Genomic DNA, 20,359 nt, shown 5'->3' with positions numbered 1-20,359 from the left:
CTTTTAGCCACCTGATACGATATTTTTGCCTCCAGAGAAATTCCTCCTGTTTGGCTCTTTCTGAGATTTGTGCTTCAAGAGCCCTTTCCTGTTTCACATATTCCTCTGTTCTACCCTCTGTGATAATCCATTGTTGTAATTGCTTCATGACTTGATCTAGTGTTGCCTGAGCCTGGAATATGTTGTCGAACGTAGAGTGATTCCATTGCTTTATTCTACTTTTGAGGTGTTTAAGCTTATGTTGGAATTGCAACATTTTTGTACCCTTTGGCGGATTATAGTTGGTCCATTCCGTAGTGACCAAGTTTTTAAAATCCGGATGAGTCATCCAAAATGCTTCGAAGCGGAAAGGCTTACGACTTGTATTGCCTGGTCAAGACCATTGAAGGGAGATTGGCCAGTGGTCTGAACCGAAGAACGGTAGAATTGAAGCTGAGAGGTCGCCTCCCAAATGGATTGCGTTGTATGAGATAAGGAATCTGTCCAGGCGAGATGCAATTTGTTGGGTTCCAGTTCTTTTGTTATTCTAGGTGTGAAGTCCATTATTGAACGACAGGTCGATAAGCCAATTTTCTTGAATGTATTATTTGAAATTGTTGCTCTCCGTATCCAGATTTTTCCTTCCTCCTCACTTTTCTTCCATCTTGGTGATCATATTGAAGTCCCCCCCATTTATCCATAATGGATGAGCCCTGTCTGCATTGATCACGGAAAGTGTGTTCAGGAGTTCGATTTTATTCCCAGACTCATGGGGAAAATATACATTAGTTAATAGCCTATGAATATTGGTTCCTGTGATATGGAATGTTGCTTGGAGGAAATTCTTGTTAGCATGTATATTATTGAGCTCAATGGTGCGAAAATCCTGTAAAATTGTTAAGCCTCTGGAGGTGCCGGATGCATCTACTGCTGCAACTTGACTACCAGGCCAAACTTTTGCTGTTATTTGATCTAGAGAGATGGAATTGCATTTGGTTCCTGCAGGAAGAGTATTTGTGGTTTTTCTTGCTTTATCATATTTTTTATTAGTCTGCATTTCCCAGGGCTATTGAGCCCTCTGATGTTCCAAGAGATGATCTTCATGATTGAAAGTTAGGGAGAGAGTCGTAGTACTTCGTGAGCTTGGAATACCTCCCTGACTCCACAAGCATTTCCCCAATGCGTATGGTGCGCTGGAGGTCCATTTTCCTTCCTCGTTTTTTGAACTCTTTACTAATATTTTTCCCGTCCCAGAGACTTCCTGTTTGGATACCCAGTGATTTTTTTCTTTGAGCTATGGATAGGATTGCTTCCAGATTCTCCAACTGCCTCTTGGGAATTTTGTCATACATCTGTGCGTCGCATGCTTGTTCCAGTCCCTGGATGTCCAAATCCCCAATATCTATGATGTCCTGTTCTTCTTCCATATGTTGTATTTCGCCTATTCCTTCTGTTGTTTCTGTAACTTCGGTATGCCTATTATCTTCCTCCATTACTTGATAGGACCAAGTGAGCTTTGTGCTTTTATCTGAAGAGGACGAATCTGTTGTTAATGATTCTTTTAGGCTTTTCTTGGGATCAGACTCTGGAGATTGCATGTTCGTTGTGGGGACCTCCTTAAATGAGGTAAGGTTCTCAGAGTTATGGGCATCTTGCTAGGCTAACACTTCAAAGTATTGCTCGTGGAAGGCTGTGAGGTATTAGCTTGTGGTTTCTTAAGGTTTGAGGTGGATCTTTTGTTGTTTCTCCTTCGATTAACTACTTTTATGAAGCCTTTCTAATCCGACTCATTCGATTCAGAATTATTCAGGGGTTTTTGAGTTAAAGGAAAGTCTCGAAACAGATGACCCAGAGTATGGCATCTTCTGCACCGGAACGACACATGTTCATAATCAACTAGCTGGACCCATTCTACATCATCATGAAAGATACTTACCGTATTTGGGAGAGGCTTGTTAAGGTTCATGTATATGCAGATCCGGGCGTAGGATGTGTACCTTTGAAGTTTTGTCTCCTCAGTAGTTTTGACATATTCGCCAAGCCCATTTCCTATGACTTGTAAAGTCTCCTCATCCCAGTACTCTGTAGGCAGAGAATACAGATGGATCCAGACTGGCGCCCAGCTAAGATCCTCTTTGTCTGGATTGAAGCGCTCCACCCATCCTCTCAGAAAAAGACCCGCTGCGTTAAAGAAGTAAGGCCCTCCATCTATGACCCTGTTTTTGTCCTCTATGCAGTTGAATATGGCCGTGAAGAACCCTTTAGGTCCTAGATGTAGTGTTATGTGTCCTTTCGACTTCCATTTAGCCGCGAACCAGCCATGCAATGCTTTTTCTGTTGGCCACATCCCTATGAATTTGCCAATCAGTGCGTGATATTTCATGTATTGGATCCGTTCATTGATCTGTTGGCTCGGTAGTTCTATCTTTGGGCGTTCAGGAGCGACTGTTCGACATGTGCTTGAAGTGATCTGGGGATGTTCTTTGTTCCTTGTTTGTGTATCTTCGGGTACTGCTTCTTCCTTGTCTGCAGGTAGTTCAGCTTGCTTGGGTTCATTCTTGCGCCGCCATGAAGAATCTTCATCTCTTGGGGGAGGCGCAGCTTCCCCCCCCGGGGGTTATTCATGCTGCTTACTCTATTGCTTGACGTGTTCAGCCTATCAGACTAATGCTTGTATGATAGTGGTGCAGCGTTCTGCTCAGTTCTGTCGTTGTAGGTTTTTGCAGAAACCCTACTCCTCTCTCAGTCACGCAGATCCAAGCTGAAAAGACAAAATCATGCTATGTTAGAAGAAGAACAAAATTCTTTTCTTGTTGTTGTTTTTTAAATTCTAAATATTTAGGGAGCAATGTCTTCTTCTTATAAAAAACACCACCAATTTCCAACACTGAAACTGTGATAAAAAATAAAAACAAATGGGCATTCTTTGATAGAGTTGCTCAACATACCCCAACAAAATGAGGAATTGGCAGTCAAATCTTTATAAACAAATCACATTTCTTCTCTTTCTGTGGCAACATAGACACAACCATTTTAAATTATACAAGATAATTCACTTTGAACATCCATGTGAGATTTCAAAAGATTTGAACCTCTCCACCATTCATATCTATGAAGACTCCAAAGTTGTTATAGACTCGATGAATGACACATCTTGATTAAGGAACTACACATTATTGCCAATATATCAAATAATTTTTACAAATCTTATGCACTTCACTCTATAATATTTGATCACTTTTATAGGGACATGAATCAATGCATCGATACTCTCTTGAAGAGTGGACTAGAAATGGAAGAGGGTTGTGCAATGCTTGTCGAACAAAAGGATGACCACATCACATAACATCTTCTCTATGGAAATGATTAGATTAAGATATCTCAAACATTTCAGCTTCCTTTTTGCTATGAGAACTCTGTTGGGCGGTATTTTGTTTTTCTCGCTCAAGAGGCAAGACATATGTGAACAACTTAAAATTCAGAATATATATTTCTGATGCACACCCATGAGACATTTTAGGATTCTATCCTCTATTTACATTTTGTGATGTTCAACTATCTCCACCGATATCATGTTGGCAATGTATAAAAAAGAAAGGAACTACAAAAATTTATCATAAGGCAACGATAAAAATGAATGGTTGATGTTATTTGGGCATCCTTTTTGAGCTACAATAATATAAAAAATATGTATTGTAATATTATATTATATTCTATTAAAGTTCTTTAGCCTAATGCATTGATTTATATTATAATATATTAGACATAATATTATAAAATTAATATTACATTAATAGAGAGTTATTAAATTTAGCAATATTAATATAATAATATATTGCTTGATTTTAGACTTTTGTGATCATGCTGATTTTGATAATGTCGTTCAGATTAATCACATCATAAGTTGTTGGTCCACATTTGTTATTAATATATTAATAACAATGTATTAATAATAAACATTTAATATTAATATTAACCCAAGATTATGTTAAAATTATTTATATTATTGTTCATATACTACTTGTTGCTATTTATCGTAAAGGAAAATTGGATAGAAATGTCCAAATGAATCTTTGATAACAAACGTCTCCTCTTTTTCTATCATTTTGAAGTTTATTCCCAACAAACTTTTCTGAAGTTTATTTCCAACAAACTTTTCATGAATTGCATTACGAAAGCATACCTTCATATCCAAAACATACAACAATCTGATCTCACTTAAATAACTTATAGAATGTAAAATATCTAACTTATTAAAATTATTATCATAATATTATAAATAATTATAATATGATAATAATTATAAAAAAAATCATTATATAATGTAATTATTAATATATATATATATTATATAATATATATTTGATTAATGTGAATCATCGTCATTTTTGTACTTTAATTGTATAAATTAGTAAATAATTATTACTTTATTATATATGTATTTTAGATATGAATTTTTTATTATTAAAATATATGTTAAGTGAAGTAGCTATCAAATTTTTATTTCTATCTATTTTTCTATTAAAAAAACATAATCAATTTTGGTGAAAAACATTGCTTAAATTATAGTACACAATAAGTCTAGATAAATATATTTAATTATATAAATATATATTTATTTGTTTATATTAATATATATAATATAAACAATTATCATATGAAATTTTAAACTTAATAGATATTTAAAATCGATATAGAACATATTCAAAGCAATAAATACATATAAACAAATATAGAACATAATCAAAACAATAGAATTATACAAATCCATGAAAAGAAATGGAGATATGACACCAATTTAATTTTCATGGTGTCAATTATTTCTACCAGCTCTATCTCACCAACTTATTTTTACCATAGCACAAGAGTCACTTATATCTACCAACCACCCTTGGAATTTGACATTCTACACAACATTTTTTTTTTCCATTTTAAGCATATTTGATGGATATGGAAATTTTTGAAATGTCAGTGATTTAAAAAGATATGGAAAGTGTAAATTTGACCTATAAGTATTTAAGTTGTTTGTCATAAATTCTAATAAGTGGTTTAAACAAAAGTATATTTGTTTAGTTGTAGAGTCTATTTCCTGTCACCATCCCCTGGTAGATTTGTTGAAAATGAGATTTTTTATAGATAAGTACTTTCAAGTCTACCTCTTAATTGTTATAAACTAGCCTAGATCCATTTTAACTCTAGATCTATCACTGAGAGGGATCAAATCTATCAAGTTGCAAATCTATTTTTTGAATGCAAAACTTGAAAACTTGATGAAAGATTTGCTTCTGGAGAGATTTGATCCCTCTAGACACTTGATATATCCAAAATTAAGACTAATTTAATTATTAATAATTATTCATTATAACTATTATTTTCATTATTTTATTTTACAGTTAAATTTAAATTTTATATAATTTCATAAGTCAAAATATTTACATAATATAATGTTACAATATCTCTTCCATATTCGATCAAAAAAAGAAAATTTACATATAACAACACATAAAAATTTAATAGTCCCAAATTTAAATAAAATATAAAATAACATGCATGAAAATCCATGATCTTCATCAAATTTCCGCTCTACTATCAATTAAATTTGAAATTCCACACATACATACGGGGAGTTGTCTTTAGTGGGACTTTTTGGACTTCTCGTGATTTTGAGGTTAAATCTTGATTCGTCTTATTTAAATTGCTTTTTTCATTGTATATATGGATTCAGTACCCTGAAGACACTTCAATCGTGCATCCAAATTTTAAAGAAATTAGACGAAAAAACTCACCTAAAAACTTCCCAAAAAAACAAAAAAAACACATACATAGCAACTCATTTCTAGTTAAAATGTGATAGTGATTATTCCAAATTATCAAATCCCTGAGGGGTTCAAATCAATGGGGATTTCCAATCAAATAGTCGATGGACAAATGATTTAATTATTATACACATGGATCCGATTGATAGATGTCAAATTTGAGCACCAAGGCACATACTAAAATCATACCATCGCAAGTAGTTTTTTGGACAGTTGTCTGTTACTTGTATCTTTACAGATTTTTATCTGAATTTTATTCACTCATTTTTGTTGCATTATATTTATATAAAATAAGAAGATGAGAATATATATCATGAGACAGATAGTATATGAAAGACCATATATAAAAAGAAACTGATGATATGACTAATATCTGAGTTTCATTTACATGATAGAAATATCTGAGTTTCATTTACTCTTTGCTTATTTACTGTCTAATTAATAAAAGAGACTAGGAAAATCACTAGTTTTGTGGTGAAACCCACTGAGGTTGGATGGTTTACAAGTTAATTACATTGTTTATATGTTTCAGATCATGATGGAATGGAATTTGACAGCAAAATTGGGTGATTTGTTTATTAAATAATGTTAAAATTTTTGTAATTTTTTTTTGAAATTGTAAAAATAAATAAAAGAGTGTAAAATTATTAAATTTGTTTTGAAATTTTAATTTTATTTTTAATAAACAATTTTCATATCAGTGATTTTCAAACAGAATTTTTACAGAAATACATTTCCTAATTGTGTTAAGCTAATACCAGTATATACTTACTGCTAGATGGTGTACGATAACCGACATTTAAATTTTTATGATTTAATCTCTTTTCACAGTGAAACTCTGCAGCTCTGAAATAATTTCAGAATTTTTTTTCCTTAAATCGCTTTGAAGCAATGGAAACTTCGGTTACAATGTAATGTTTTATCAAATTTAAATTTGATTTTGGAATCCGCTTTAAAGCATCCTGATCAGACTCCGTGTTAGCCCACAGCCCAACTGTTACCCATCCCCACATCATAAGGATAATGTTGACAGAAGAAAGACAACATGTGCAGACTTCAGAATGCATTTAATTTTGTTCTTACACAAACCACACCCCATGTCCAAATTGCATTTAATTCGGATCACTTTTAGTACTGTCAAAGTATGCATTTAGTTATTTCTGTTCACTACGTTGCTACTTTATACGCGTAGTCTAAACAGCCATAATTTCACAATGGAAATTCTGGTAACATTTTGAAAGAACTCTGAAAAAATGGGTAATTATTTGAAAAGTGGGTAATTATTTGAAAAGTTGGTTATTTAGGGATATTGTGGTTTTTTAGAGCAGGTTTATTTTTAGTATAGGTCACTTAATTTTTATATTATATCTTATTTTAATATAGAAAAATTGTGTAGTCTAATTTATAAAAAAAATGATTTTTTTACCGGTTATACAATCTCAAACAAAATTATGATTTTTTTGTTGTTTAAAATATATTTTTGAATGCATAAATGGGTTCAGCATTATGAAAAATCGGGCACTCCAATTCTATATATTAAACAACTTAAACTCAAATTTTTAAAAATCTCTGCCAAATTTTATTTAAAATTCACTGACTATGAACCACACTCGTTGGTTCCAAACACGTCGACAAATGTATTATCATGTGATTCAAGCCGAAATTTAAATGCTTTGAAAAAAACATTCCTCAAAGTTACACTGCACCTAAGAGAATCCACAATTTATTAGAATTATTTGGATGAAGTTGATATTAACGTAAGAGTTAGATGTTTTTTAAAGCTTATTGTTTTCACCTTATCACAATTAATCATTTAATTTTGCAAGAATTAGATTTGAATACACAGAAAAATAAATACTCTCACTGTAAAATCACCACTTTAATGATAACATAGTAGTCTATGGAGGCAACAATTTAGCCCAGAAAATAATAGAAATTTCGGTAAGGTTTTGACAAAATTCCACAAAGTTTTTGGAATTCCATATTATAACCGTTAAGCTTCAGGATTTTGGATCCTCTTCTTGATGGGGCTGAATCCATTTCAACTATCAAAAAGAAGATTCAAACACTCCAACCATTAGATTTTTTGAAAGTTTTCTAACCTGCAAGAAATTTACAGTCATGTGAGCTTAGATACACATAGCCAATAATAATAAATTATTTAAATTATATATTTTTTTACCCTTATCACAAGGAGCAAAGACATATTTTTACAAAACCTAATAAAATCCCTGAACTTGGAATTTCATATTATAGCAGTTAAGTCAGGATTTTGGATCCTTAAAAAGTTCTTAATAGGACTGAATCCATTTCAACTATAAAAAAAGGTTTCAAACACTCCAACCATTAGATTTTTTGAAAGTTTTCTAGCCCGCAAGAAATTTACAGTCATATGAACTTAGATACACATAGTCAATAATAATAAATTATTTAAATTATTTATTTATTTTTTATTTTTTTACCCTTATCACAAAGAGCAAAAACATATTTTTACAAAACCTAATAAAATCCCTGAATGTATGAGAAAACAAATCATACTCTCAGAGCTGGAAACAAAGACTCTAAGAAAACAAATCATACTCCCAGCACTGGAACAGAGACTAATCCTAACGATATGGAGTCGTCTACCAAGGAGGAATTGTCAGGATGGTCAAAATTGGTTTGAATTTAGGAAATAAATTTTAAAAAATTGGTTGGAATCAGGAAAGAAAATTTCAAGAAATTTTGCAATAGTCCCAGTGTATTGTAATGTTTGACTTATGTTTTTCTATAGTAGAAATAGATTCAACAACATCAAAAACATTTAATGTACAAAATCATAAGTTTAACCATCATTATCAACAATAATCTGGATTTATAAAAATCCCTGATGTCTACCATTTTCCTGAGAAAAAAACAGTATCGTTAGACTACGGCTAACAATATTAACAGCAACCACGAATATTTAGTGGGAGGATCGGGGTCCGGGGACTCTGGGTCAAATTCCCACCAACATACTGTCCGACTTTCTTCCGACAGACATTAATTCTGATCACTTACAACACGCTTCATCTATTACAGTAAATTCATAGATGAGGACAAAATTTCGAGATTCCAACTTTTTATTGCCTGGCGTGCCATCCAACCCTGAAATTTCAGCTGGCACATGCAATTAAGTGGCGCGGTGATCACAGATGACGACAAGTTTCGATATTCCAACTTTTGAATTGTCTGGGTGCCATCCGCTCCTGAAATAATAGGCAACCAAGCAGCACTGTGAAGCAGTTGAAATTCCGAGACCTATATGCCAGAATAAACATCGACAATCTGAAGTTCTCAGAGCTATATGCCAGCTATGGCAGGCAGAAAAGTTACAGGACATAAGCATGTGGGCATTTTTGCTCTGTGTTTGTTGGCCTATCTGAAATTAGCAAAAGCGTATTATAGCAATGGTTTTGCACTCACGAGTCTGGAATCTTTAAAATGGAGAGGCCTGACTGATCCATGTCCTGTTGGTAAAAATCCAACTTTTGACCTTGATGAGAACAATCTGAGATTGCCAATACATCATATTTATGGATCCTGTTCTCCAATTAGGCCTGCCAATGTCCCATGGCCTGTCTTGGCTCTTCGGATTCTTCAAAGCGATGTAGCTCGTGAGAATGCTTCAGCTGTGGGTTCCTATGAGGATCTGGAGAGCTGGGTTGCCTCAGGCCAGACGATTGGCACAGGGAATTATATTGTAAGAGTAGGATTCGGCACCCCTTTTTCGGGAATGTTTTTGCTCATAGACACAGGCAGCGATATCACATGGATTCAATGCGACCCCTGCCCGCAGTGCTACAAGCAGCAGGATTCTCTGTTCCAGCCTGCGGGATCGGCTACCTACAAGCCCTTGCCCTGCAACTCCACGACTTGCCAGCAGCTCCAGAGCTTCAGCCACTCATGCCTGAATTACTCCTGCAATTATAGGGTTTCTTATGGAGACAAGTCCACCACAAGGGGGGATTTTGCTCTCGAGACATTAACTCTCAGATCCGACGATACAAGCCTTGTGACAGTGAGCAACTTCGCTTTCGGATGTGGACACGACAACAAAGGTCTCTTCAATGGCGCTGCAGGGCTGCTGGGTTTAGGGAAAAGCTCTATAGGATTCCCAGCTCAGACATCTGTTGCCTTTGGGCAAGTTTTTTCTTATTGTCTTCCCAGTGTTTCTTCCACTATTCCTTCTGGAATTCTGCATTTCGGAGAGGCAGCCATACTGGACTACGATGTGCAATTCACGCCTCTTGTGGCTTCCAGATCCAGCCCTTCTCAGTATTTTGTGAGCATGACAGGCATCAATGTGGGCGATGAGTTTCTTCCCATTTCTGCTACTGTCATGGTCGATTCAGGCACTGTTATTTCTCGGTTTGAGCAGTCTGCATATGGGAGATTGAGGGATGCATTTACCCAAAACCTGCCTGGTCTCCAAACAGCCCTCTCGGTTGCTCCCTTTGATACTTGTTTCCATGTTTATTCAGCCGTTAATATCATTATTCCTCTCATTACCTTGCATTTCAAAGACGATGCAGAACTTCGTCTGAGCCCTGTTCACATACTCTACCCAGCTGATGATGGAGTCATGTGCTTTGCCTTTGCTCCCAGTTCTTCTGGCCACTCTGTGTTGGGGAATTTCCAGCAACAGAACCTGAGATTTGTGTATGATATTCCCAAATCAAGGCTGGGTATCTCTGCCTTTGAATGCAATTGATGACTTCTGGCTGTACTCAAGTAGCTTAACTGCTGAATTATATTTAAGCCTTGGCTTACCAAGGGTGCCTGAAAATTCTGATCTTGTTGTATGCCAAGGCATCACAGCATTAAACTAGTAGAAAAGTAACTTTAATGTGAAGCTGCAGCTGGATAGTTTTGTTGAAGCACCAAAAGGGGGTGCATGCCAGACCAGCTTTGGAATGTGTCAAAATTGGCATATTGTATGGACTCTGATTTATAGAGTGATAGTTATCCTATGCAGGCCTTTGTGATGCATGAAGCAGACCCTTCACAAATATGTTTCATGGGTCAAAATAATAGCTATGTTGTATACTTGTGTCCAAATATCTGAGCTTCTGCTCTGTTATTGCATATTGTGGGAAATTTTAAGAAAGATATGCAGCTATATTTGTTGAGTTATAAATTTGTCATCTGAAATGTCTATTGGGGTTGATGGGAACACTTATCCTCCCATACCAGGGCACTGTGAGTTGTGACTTCCTTGCTATATCAATACCAGAAGCTCTTGGTTTCTTTTCTGACTTCCATGCTGGATCAATACCAGATGCTCTTGGTTACTTTTCTGATTGCATTTTATTGGATTTGCATGCATATACTTTATTGCTTTTTCAGCGTTCCTAGTTTTTCTCACACTTAATATACATCCACATCAAAGAAATGTGTTGTTTATTAGATGTGGATAAAGATAATTCGTAATGTGTTATCCAAGAAGTCGAAAATGTGTTGGTCAGATGTTTATAATAATATATGGTTGATAGAGTTACAAATACAAACATGTTTAACACAATGTCTGACATTTTCAGAGATTGCAAGGAAAATCGAACTTTGTAAATTATGCTCGGATTTCAAAAGGCTTCATGTGCCTGTTGAAAAAGGAGTTGTCTATAATGCGACTTTTTGAGATTCCGGTGACGGAATCCGGCGGAAGAAATTGAGATGAAATCATGATTTGTTGCAGTTAAAATGGTTTTTTAACTGCATATTCGGATTCAGCACCCTGAAAAACCCTTGGGACGCTTTCATTGTGCAGAAACTAGTCCTCAAACTTCGATTTCAATAAATTACTGCCGGATTTTAACCGGAAAAAATCGCCGGAAAGACTTTCAAAAAGTCGCGTTAAAGACTACGTCGTTGAAAAAAGGCATCCCATTTGTATGGGATGATTTCACTCTGAGATCATTTGATGTATTAAAAAAGGCTTTGATCTTTGTGCCGGTACTTAGTCGCTCTAGTAGAGCCTTCCTTTTGTACCTTGTTGCAACATAATTTGTTATAGGTATGGTTTTCAGTTAGGAACATAATTTATTATAGGTATGGTTTTCAGTTAGGAAGATAACGAGCTCAAGGAGAATTGTATATGTTACCTAAGTAACGGTTTAATAGCTCTTGAACTCAACTACACACACATTGAGAAGCTAGCTTTGGCAACAATTAACATTGTTTAAAGGCTGTGTGTCATTATAGTATGTAGAAGAAGAAAACCACTATGGTTGCTAATGTCAATCCCTTCGAGTTTGTCCTATGTCTTAACTTTGAGTTTGTCCTATGCCCTAACTAGAAGAGTGGTTGGGCAAAATTCAATAAGTGGGTTGTAATTTTATAAGAATTTGATCTTGAGTTTGTTAAGAAATGTAACTAGTATCGGTCTTCATAGTTGTAATTGAGTCATGATGTAATGTATTTGTTAAAAGAAAATATTTTTTTATTGTAAAAGAAAATTTATTTATTAAAATAAGGGTTTCATGCTTGGGTCATTGGTCAATAGGTCAAAGCAGCCATTGTGTGCTCTAGGATTTTTGTATTGATTCAAAGTCAAAATCATCATGTAAAAGACCTTTTTTAGACTCATTGTATCAAAGGAATAAAATTATATTGATGTAATGTGGTCATTTTCTCCACCTCCATCATGTCAACCTTGCCTCATATCAAGTTGGCCTCCTCAACAATCTAGTCGGCCTCATGAATAGACATGTCCACCTTGTAAAGACTATATATAAAGGAGAATTCAACCTTGTGGAAAACAAAACCAACCATCATCTATTCGATCTGCAATTTTTATTGAAAAAGGAAGTGTGAAGAGGCATAAAAGGAAGAGCTACCTATGAAAGAGAATGAAAGAAGAGGACCGAAGTTTGCTAGTATAAGTGCAAGACTAAAAGTTTTGTTGGTATGAATGTAGGAGTCGAAAGTACAGGATGACAAAGAGGGTTGAGACCCTTGTACACTCATGCTATTGAAGAGTTGTTTGATGTTGAATTGTGAAGAAATGAACCAGAAGATGGTTGATTTGCTTGGAAGATTGACTTGATGGATTAAGGAAGCTCTTGGTCTAAGTCGAAGGGTCTTGGATTGTCTCAACTTGATTTGATTCTACTATAGGAAGAGTTTGATTGGGTTTTCCCCTTTGTAGGGGTTTTTCCCTGCCTTGGAACCTATCTTTGGTGTCTTTGTGATCTTCTTGTTTGGTATTTGTCTTGATGATGAAAGTAACATAATAATAATGATGAAAAACTAATATAATCACAAGAACTTGTCAAAGTACAAGAGAAATCAAGTTAAGAGAAATCAAACCATATACTTCCCTAGATTTCTCAACAGAGTTCACATCAGTAAAATAAATTATAAAAATTTATCATCTTTGCAAAATTGATTTTAGAGTTACGAATGAGGATTGAAGAATACTTGTTTCCTGATGAGCACTTATTTTTCATTTCTTCTAATGATCCTTGGTATGGGTACATCCTTGTATATCTTTGAACTTTGTGTGGATTTTTACTATGTAGATTCAACAACTTATGTGATTTGCTAAAACACAAGACAAGAGTCTACTCTACTCTTTTCAATAGAAACTAAAAATGATCAATGAAAAAAATAAGCAGAAAGAGGAAGAATATCAATTGAACATAACACAATATTTCTCTCGAGAAAACAACTACTAAAAAACTCGACTATCTATATTGCATTAACCAGAAAATTTGAGAAGAAAATACAATGTGTGTTTGTCTTGAACAATCCCTACACTGGTACAATCTATCTCTCTACTTCACAAGCCAGCTCAAGCCAACACTCAGTGAATTCTGCTACTTGTGAAGCCCCTACTTCCTTGCGCAAATTCCTAGAGGAATCAACCCATTTTTAATTGGGAAATCGACTCCCCATAACCGTGCAATTCAAGCATAGGTCCTCAACTAATCGCATGTACCATATTTATAACTTTGAAAATTATACCATTGATAATAAATTGTCCCTTAACTCTAATCTCAATCAAGTCTTCTTTTAAACGGATATGCATGAATTATTTGTGAGTGAATCTTTAGTTCACTGGTGTGGTATTGGTGATGCACTGGGCCACTACTCCACTACTAGACCTTTACTAGTTTCTCCAACAGTTAGAACTAGTTTAACTGACTATAACTCAATTAGACTGAGTTATGTAATTACAACTCCAAAGAATTAAACGCGGGCTCCTAAAATTTAGGGATCACTCTACATGACTCTAGATAGATTTCTAACTCGAATTTCCTAAGTCAATTAAGCCAATTTAACTTAATTAACTATTAAAAGATGATATGGGAATAGAATTTCGATTTAATTCATAATTTAATTCAAAGACAAATTAAATTGGAATTTCTTGTTGCTACTTTTAACACTCCCTCTCAACAAGAAATAGATTATCAGCTACACCGATTCTGTCTTCGTGAAACTCAAATTTGCATCTTAACAATTCCCTTGTCAAAATATCTGCATCCTGCTCCTTTGTGGGAATGTACTCTGACAACATAATTCTCCTTTGCACACAATTTCGAAGATGATGATACCGGATATCAATATGATTGGACCGATCATGAAAAACTGGATTTTCAGAGAGTTTGATACAACTCTGATTGTCACAATAAATCACAGTTGATCCATTTTTTGATCAAACAAACCAACTAGAATCTTCCTAATCCAAATAGCCTCACAAGTTGTTTGACTAGCATCCATGTACTATACTTCTTCTAAACTGAGTGCAACTAATATTTGTTTCTTGTTATACCAAGAAACAATTTCTAACCCAATACTAAATATCCCTCCTGATGTGTTCTTCTTGTCAGATGGACTTCCTACCCAATTTGCATCGGTGAAGCTTTGAAGCTTCACTCCCTTTGTTCGTCTTTACCATAAACCATACTAAGTAGTGTCTCTGAGGTATCTCAGCACATGCTTGGTTGCCTTCCAATATAGCGTGGTTAGCTTAAACATCACTTGACTAAGTTGGTTAACTGCATAGCACATGTTTGGTCATGTGTTCACCAAATACATGAGTGAACCCACATGCTGCGTGTAAATAGTAGCTTCCACTACTTCACCGGAAGTAACATCCTCCATCCTCCAGTTACCTGCTAGAGGAGTCTCCATGGATTCACTGCGCTCCATGTGGAACTTTTTAGTGTCTTGTTGGCATACTTGCCCAAAGAGACAAAAAGATCTTCATCACCTTGCCATACTTCCATGCCCATAAAGTAGTGCATGAACCCCAAGTCCTTCATTTGGAACTCTCTTGAAATATCCTCTTTGTAAGACTTGATCAGCTTATCATCACTTGTCAAAATCAAATCATCAACATATAAAACAATAATCAACAATTTACCTTCAACCACAATATGGTAAACATTCGCATCTGCTTCACTTTTATGAAGCCCAACCTGATGAAGTAGTTATTGATCCTCGTGTACCAAGCACTGGGTGCTTGCTTAAGCCCATAAAATGCTCGTTTGAGTCGGCACACATGCTACTCACGGTCGAAGGTCTCAAAACCTTCAGGCTGCTTAATATACACCTCTTCCTCAATCATGCCATTAAGGAAGGTTGCCTTTACATCCATCTGATATATCTTCCATCTTGTTTGCGTTGAAAGTGCCAAAATATATTTGATTGATGAGTACCTTGCAATAGGAGCAAAGGTCTCATCGTAATCAATCCTTCCAATTGAGAAAATCCTTTAGCCACTAACATGGCCTTATGTTTCTCCACACTACCATCCGCTATTTGCTTTACTTTGTAAAGCCATCGGGAACTCACTGCTGACTTGTCTGCTGGTCTTGGGACCACATCCCAAACATTATTCCTGACAATAGAGTCATACTCCTCAACCATGAAATCAACCCAAACCAGTTGTCGCATTGCTTCCTCAAATGAATATGGCTTTGTCTCAACACATCCGCTCATAAGAGCCATGTATCTAGTGTACCTCTCAGGTAACCTCCTCTTCTTGGGCTATGATGTGAGTGCTCCCACATTCTCTCTCGCATCATGCAATAACCTGTCAGCCTCTCTAGTGCGCTTTCTCCCATCTTTAGAAGACTTTGCCTAAGTGGGTGTCTCCACTTCCTGATCCTCTACATGTGGCTGCTCCACATCAATATGAGGTTCCTCCTTAGAAGCTAAAAGCTCCTCAACTACATGTAGCTGAAGCTCCCTCTCAAGGGAACATCTCATGGCCTTATCTTCATCGAATTTTACATCCCTGTGAACCATTGTCATCCTGTTGGTTGGTATGTACTCTCAATATTTTTGAAGTGTATCAGTGTACCCCACAAATATTCACAACTCTGTGGTTGGCTCAAGCTTCTTCCATGCATCTTTGGTCACATGGCAGTAGACTGATGACACAGAAATCCTGAAGTGACCCAAATTTGGTCTCTTCCTTGAAAAAACCTCCTCTGGTGTACTCATCCCAAGAATTCGATGAGGGATTCTGTTCTGCAAATAAACATCTGCGTTACATGCCTCGGCCCATAAGTGTAGTGGTAGGCCCTCATCATGCAACATCGCTCGTGCTGCCCCTAGTATGCTTTTATTCTTCCTTTCAGCCACCCCATTATGTTGTGGGTTATGAGGTGTTGTCAACTCTCGTTGAATGCCTTCTTCCGAACATAAGTTTTTAAACTCATTCAACACATACTCACCACTATTATCACTCTTGAGTGCTTTAGCCTTCCTGCATTACCTTTCTCGACCAATGCTTTAAATTCACAAAACTTTGCAAAAGTATGATCTTTCTTCTGCATGAAGAAGATCCAACGTTTACAAGAAAATTCATCAAAAAATATAACATAATACCTGTGCTTGGTTGTGGATGCTGTCGAGAACAACCTACACACATTTGAATGGACTCGATTGAGGATCACCTGTGCTCGACTGTCTTTGTCATCAAAGGAAGACTTGGAGTATTTTCCCAAAGTACATCCTTTGCATGTGTCAACTTGCTCTAGTGTACATTTGGGAAGACCATTAGAAATTTGTTGCATGATTTTCAAAGCGCCATGATGCAAGTGACCCAACCGCCTGTACCACAACTCACTGATGTCTCGGCTTTGCACCCTCTCTGCTTTCGTGCTCAAGGCAACACAATCTTCTACCTCCAACTTGTAGATATTCTTCATCCAAATCCATATCCTCTTTACCTGTCTCGTGGCTATGTGATGAAGGAACACCTTTACATTACTAAAAATCACATCACAGCCTCTATCCTCCAACATGGCAACAAATACCAAGTTCTTCTTCAAACTAGGAACATACATAATATCTCACAAAGTGAGGGGAGCACTAGACTCCCTCTGAAAGGTAATTGTACCAAGCCCAGTAGCACTATACCTCCCGTCATCACCCATCTTGATATGCATTTAGAGATCCTTCTCCTCCAAGTTACTGAAGAGCTCTTTATTACCAGTCATGTGGAAATAATCATCACCGTCCAAGTACCATACACTACCCATCATCGATGACATCATACATGCGATGAGGGTAAAGTCCAGTGTGAATTGTGAGGCAAGAACCTCACCTCCTGCCGCTCCTCCTGAGGGCTTTTTACCAGCCTTTTTGAGCGTACACTTTGTGGAAATATGTCCCAGCTCGTGGCAATGAAAGTACTTGACTTTCGAAATGTCCTTCTTCTTGCCTCCATGACAAGAATTTGATTTGGAATGGGATGCCTTCCCCTTCCCTTTCTTTTCCTTAACCACTAAGGCACAATTTTCCTCATCATCAGCCTGTCATGATGATCTGTCTCTGGTATTCCTCTGAATCTCTTCCTGTACCAAATCTAACCACATTCGTTTCCAATCTGGTAGCTTCTCCCTCACATTGACAGATTCTTGATAACTGTGCCAACTCTTGGGAAGTCCTAGAAGAGCTAGACTCATCATATCATCATCAACAATAGTAATCCCGACACTTCCAAACTCATTCTGACAATGGGTGAACTTGGTTAAGTACTTGGGAATAGAGTCACCCTTCTCCATCTTGATCTTTCTGAGTTTGTCCTGTAGTGCCAATTTCCTATGGTCACTGTTATTTTTAAATAGGTCTTTCAATGCCTTCCACATTGAGTATGGAGTATCCTTGCCATGGAGACTTGAGAAAATGTGGTCTCGAACTCCCCCCATGATAATCCTCCTTTTTTTTCCACACACTTTCTCCATTCAACCAAATCTTTAGCATCCGTTGCTAGAGGCTTAGGAATGTCATGATCTATGAATTCCTTGAGGCCATTGTCTTCCAGCATTGTTTCCATCCTATCCTTCCAAGTTATATAATTCGAGCTTCCCTCCAAGGCATACTCAAGTCACAACCCATAGAAAGACATATTGTTGCCATGAAGTATGAACTTGCAAATTTGATTTTCACTTACACAACAAACTCAAAATATCCTCTTTTATATTGTCTTTAGCTATGATACCATGTAGATTTTTACTATGTAGATTCAACAACTCATGTGATTTGCTAAAACACAAGACAAGAATCTACTCTACTCTTTTCAGTCGAAACTAAAAATGATTGATGAAAATAATAAGAAGAAAGAGGAAGAATATCAATTGCACATAACACAATATTTCTCTAGGGAAAATAAACTGCTAAAAACCCCAACTATCTATATTGCATTAACTAGAAGATCTGAGAAGAAAATGCAATGCTTGTTCGTCCTGAACAATTCCTGCACTAGTACAGTATAACTCTCTACCTCACAAACTAGATCAAGCCAACACTTAGGCCAATTTTGCTGCCTGCCAAGCCCCTACTTCCTTGTGTAATTCCTAGAGGAATCAATGCATATTTAATTGGGAAATCCACTCTCCATAACTGCACAATCCAAACATAGGTCCTCAATTGATTGCATGCACCATATGTACAACTCAGAAAATTATACAACTCATCATACACTATCCCTAAACTCTAATCTCAGTTGGGTCTTCATCTGAACTGACATGCATGAATTATTTGTGAGTGAGTCTTCAGTTAACTGGTGTGGTACTGGTGATGCACTAGTGCACTACTCCACTACTAGACCTCTACTAGTTCCTCCAATAATTAGAACTAGTTTAACTTACTATGATTGAGTTACACTGAGTTATCTAATTACAACTACAAAGAACTCAACCTGTAACCCTAAAATTTAGGGATCACTCTACCTTAATCTAGATAGACTTCCAACTAGAATTTCCTAACTCAATTAAGTCAATTTAACTTAATTAACTATTACAAGTTATTATGAGAATTATATTTCGATTTAATTTACAATTTATTTCAAGGACAAATTAAATTGGAATTTCTTGTTGCTAGTTTTAACACTCCATTTCAACAAGAAAGGGATTATCAACTACCCCAATCATGTCTATGTGAAACTTGAATTTGCATCATGACAATGTCTTTGTCAAAATATTTGCATCTTGCTCTTGTGTGGGAATGTACTCCAACAACATAATTCTCCTTTGCACACAATCTCAAAGATGATATCGGCTATCAATATGCTTGGACCAATCATGAGAAACTGGATTTTCAGAGAGTCTAATACAACTCTGATTGTCACAGTAAATCACAGTTGGATCCATCTGCTGATCAAACAAACCAACCAAAATTTTCCTCATCTAGATAGCCTCACAATTTGTTTGACGAGCAACCATGTATTCTACTTCTGCTGAACTGATTGCATCTAATCTCTGTTTTATGTTGTACCAAGAAACAACTGTTGACCCAATATTGAAGATCCCTCTTAATGTGCTTTTCTTGTCGAATGGAATCCCTGCCCCATCTGCATCGATGAACCCTTGAAGCTTCACTCCCTATATTTGTTTATACCATAAACCATACTGAGTAGTGCGTCTGATGTATCTCAACACATCCTTGGTTGGTTTCCAATACAACTTGGTCGACTTAACCATTGGTTTACTAAGCTAGTTAACTGCATAGCACATGTCTGGCCGTGTGTTCACCAAACACATGAGTGAACCCACAAGTTGATTGTAAATAGTAGCTTCCAGTACTTCACCTGAGGTCGAATCCTCCTTCCTCCAGTTACCTACTAGAGGAGTCTCAATGGGTTTACTACTCTCCATGTGGAACCTTTTTCAGTATCTCGTTGGCATACTTTCCTTGAGAGGCAAAAAGTTCCTCATCACCTTGCTATACTTCCATGCTCAGAAAGTAGTGCATGAGCCAAGTCCTTCATTTCGAACTCTCTTACAAGACTTGATCATCAGATCATCACCTGTCATAATCAAATTGTCGACATATAAAACAAGAATCAACAATTTACCTTCAACCACAATATGGTAAAAGTTTGCATCTGCTTCACATTTGGTAAATCCCAACCCGATGAAGTAGTGATCTATCCTATTGTACCAAGCACAAGGTGCTTGCTTCATCCCATACAACGCTCGCTTGAATTAGCACACATGTGGCTCATGGTCGAAGGTCTCAAAACCTTCAGGTTGCTCAATATATGCTTCTTCCTCAATCATGCCATTAAGGAAGGTTGTTTTTACATCCAT

The 20,359-nt window shown here is 36.2% G+C and overlaps 2 protein-coding genes across 2 annotated transcripts; one reads left to right on the top strand and one right to left on the bottom strand.

Moving 5' to 3' along the window:
• Nucleotides 1-1,756: 1,756 nt before the first annotated feature.
• Nucleotides 1,757-2,326, bottom strand: LOC149140411 (uncharacterized). Its single transcript, XM_089450977.1, has one exon. The coding sequence runs from the start codon at nt 2,324-2,326 to the stop codon at nt 1,757-1,759; it is 570 nt and encodes a 189-aa protein (XP_089307103.1).
• A 6,419-nt stretch (nt 2,327-8,745) lies between these two features.
• Nucleotides 8,746-11,075, top strand: LOC149140410 (aspartyl protease family protein 2-like). Its single transcript, XM_089447782.1, has one exon. It carries the CDS (start codon nt 9,121-9,123, stop codon nt 10,525-10,527), a length of 1,407 nt encoding a protein of 468 aa, XP_089303908.1. The 5' UTR covers nt 8,746-9,120; the 3' UTR covers nt 10,528-11,075.
• The last annotated feature ends 9,284 nt before the right edge of the window (nt 11,076-20,359 follow it).

This window comes from Pinus tabuliformis, chromosome X (genome assembly GCF_031772625.1).
Source record: "Pinus tabuliformis cultivar Carrire ecotype Pingquan chromosome X, CPIR1, whole genome shotgun sequence".
NCBI classification, from domain to species: Eukaryota; Viridiplantae; Streptophyta; class Pinopsida; order Pinales; family Pinaceae; genus Pinus; species Pinus tabuliformis.
This window is presented reverse-complemented; position numbering and strand designations above follow the sequence as displayed.

Bases quoted from the DNA above. Each gene is read 5' to 3' on its own strand.
- LOC149140411 (XM_089450977.1), bottom strand. From the start codon at position 2,326: ATGTGGCCAACAGAAAAAGCATTGCATGGCTGGTTCGCGGCTAAATGG.
- LOC149140410 (XM_089447782.1), top strand. From the start codon at position 9,121: ATGCCAGCTATGGCAGGCAGAAAAGTTACAGGACATAAGCATGTGGGC.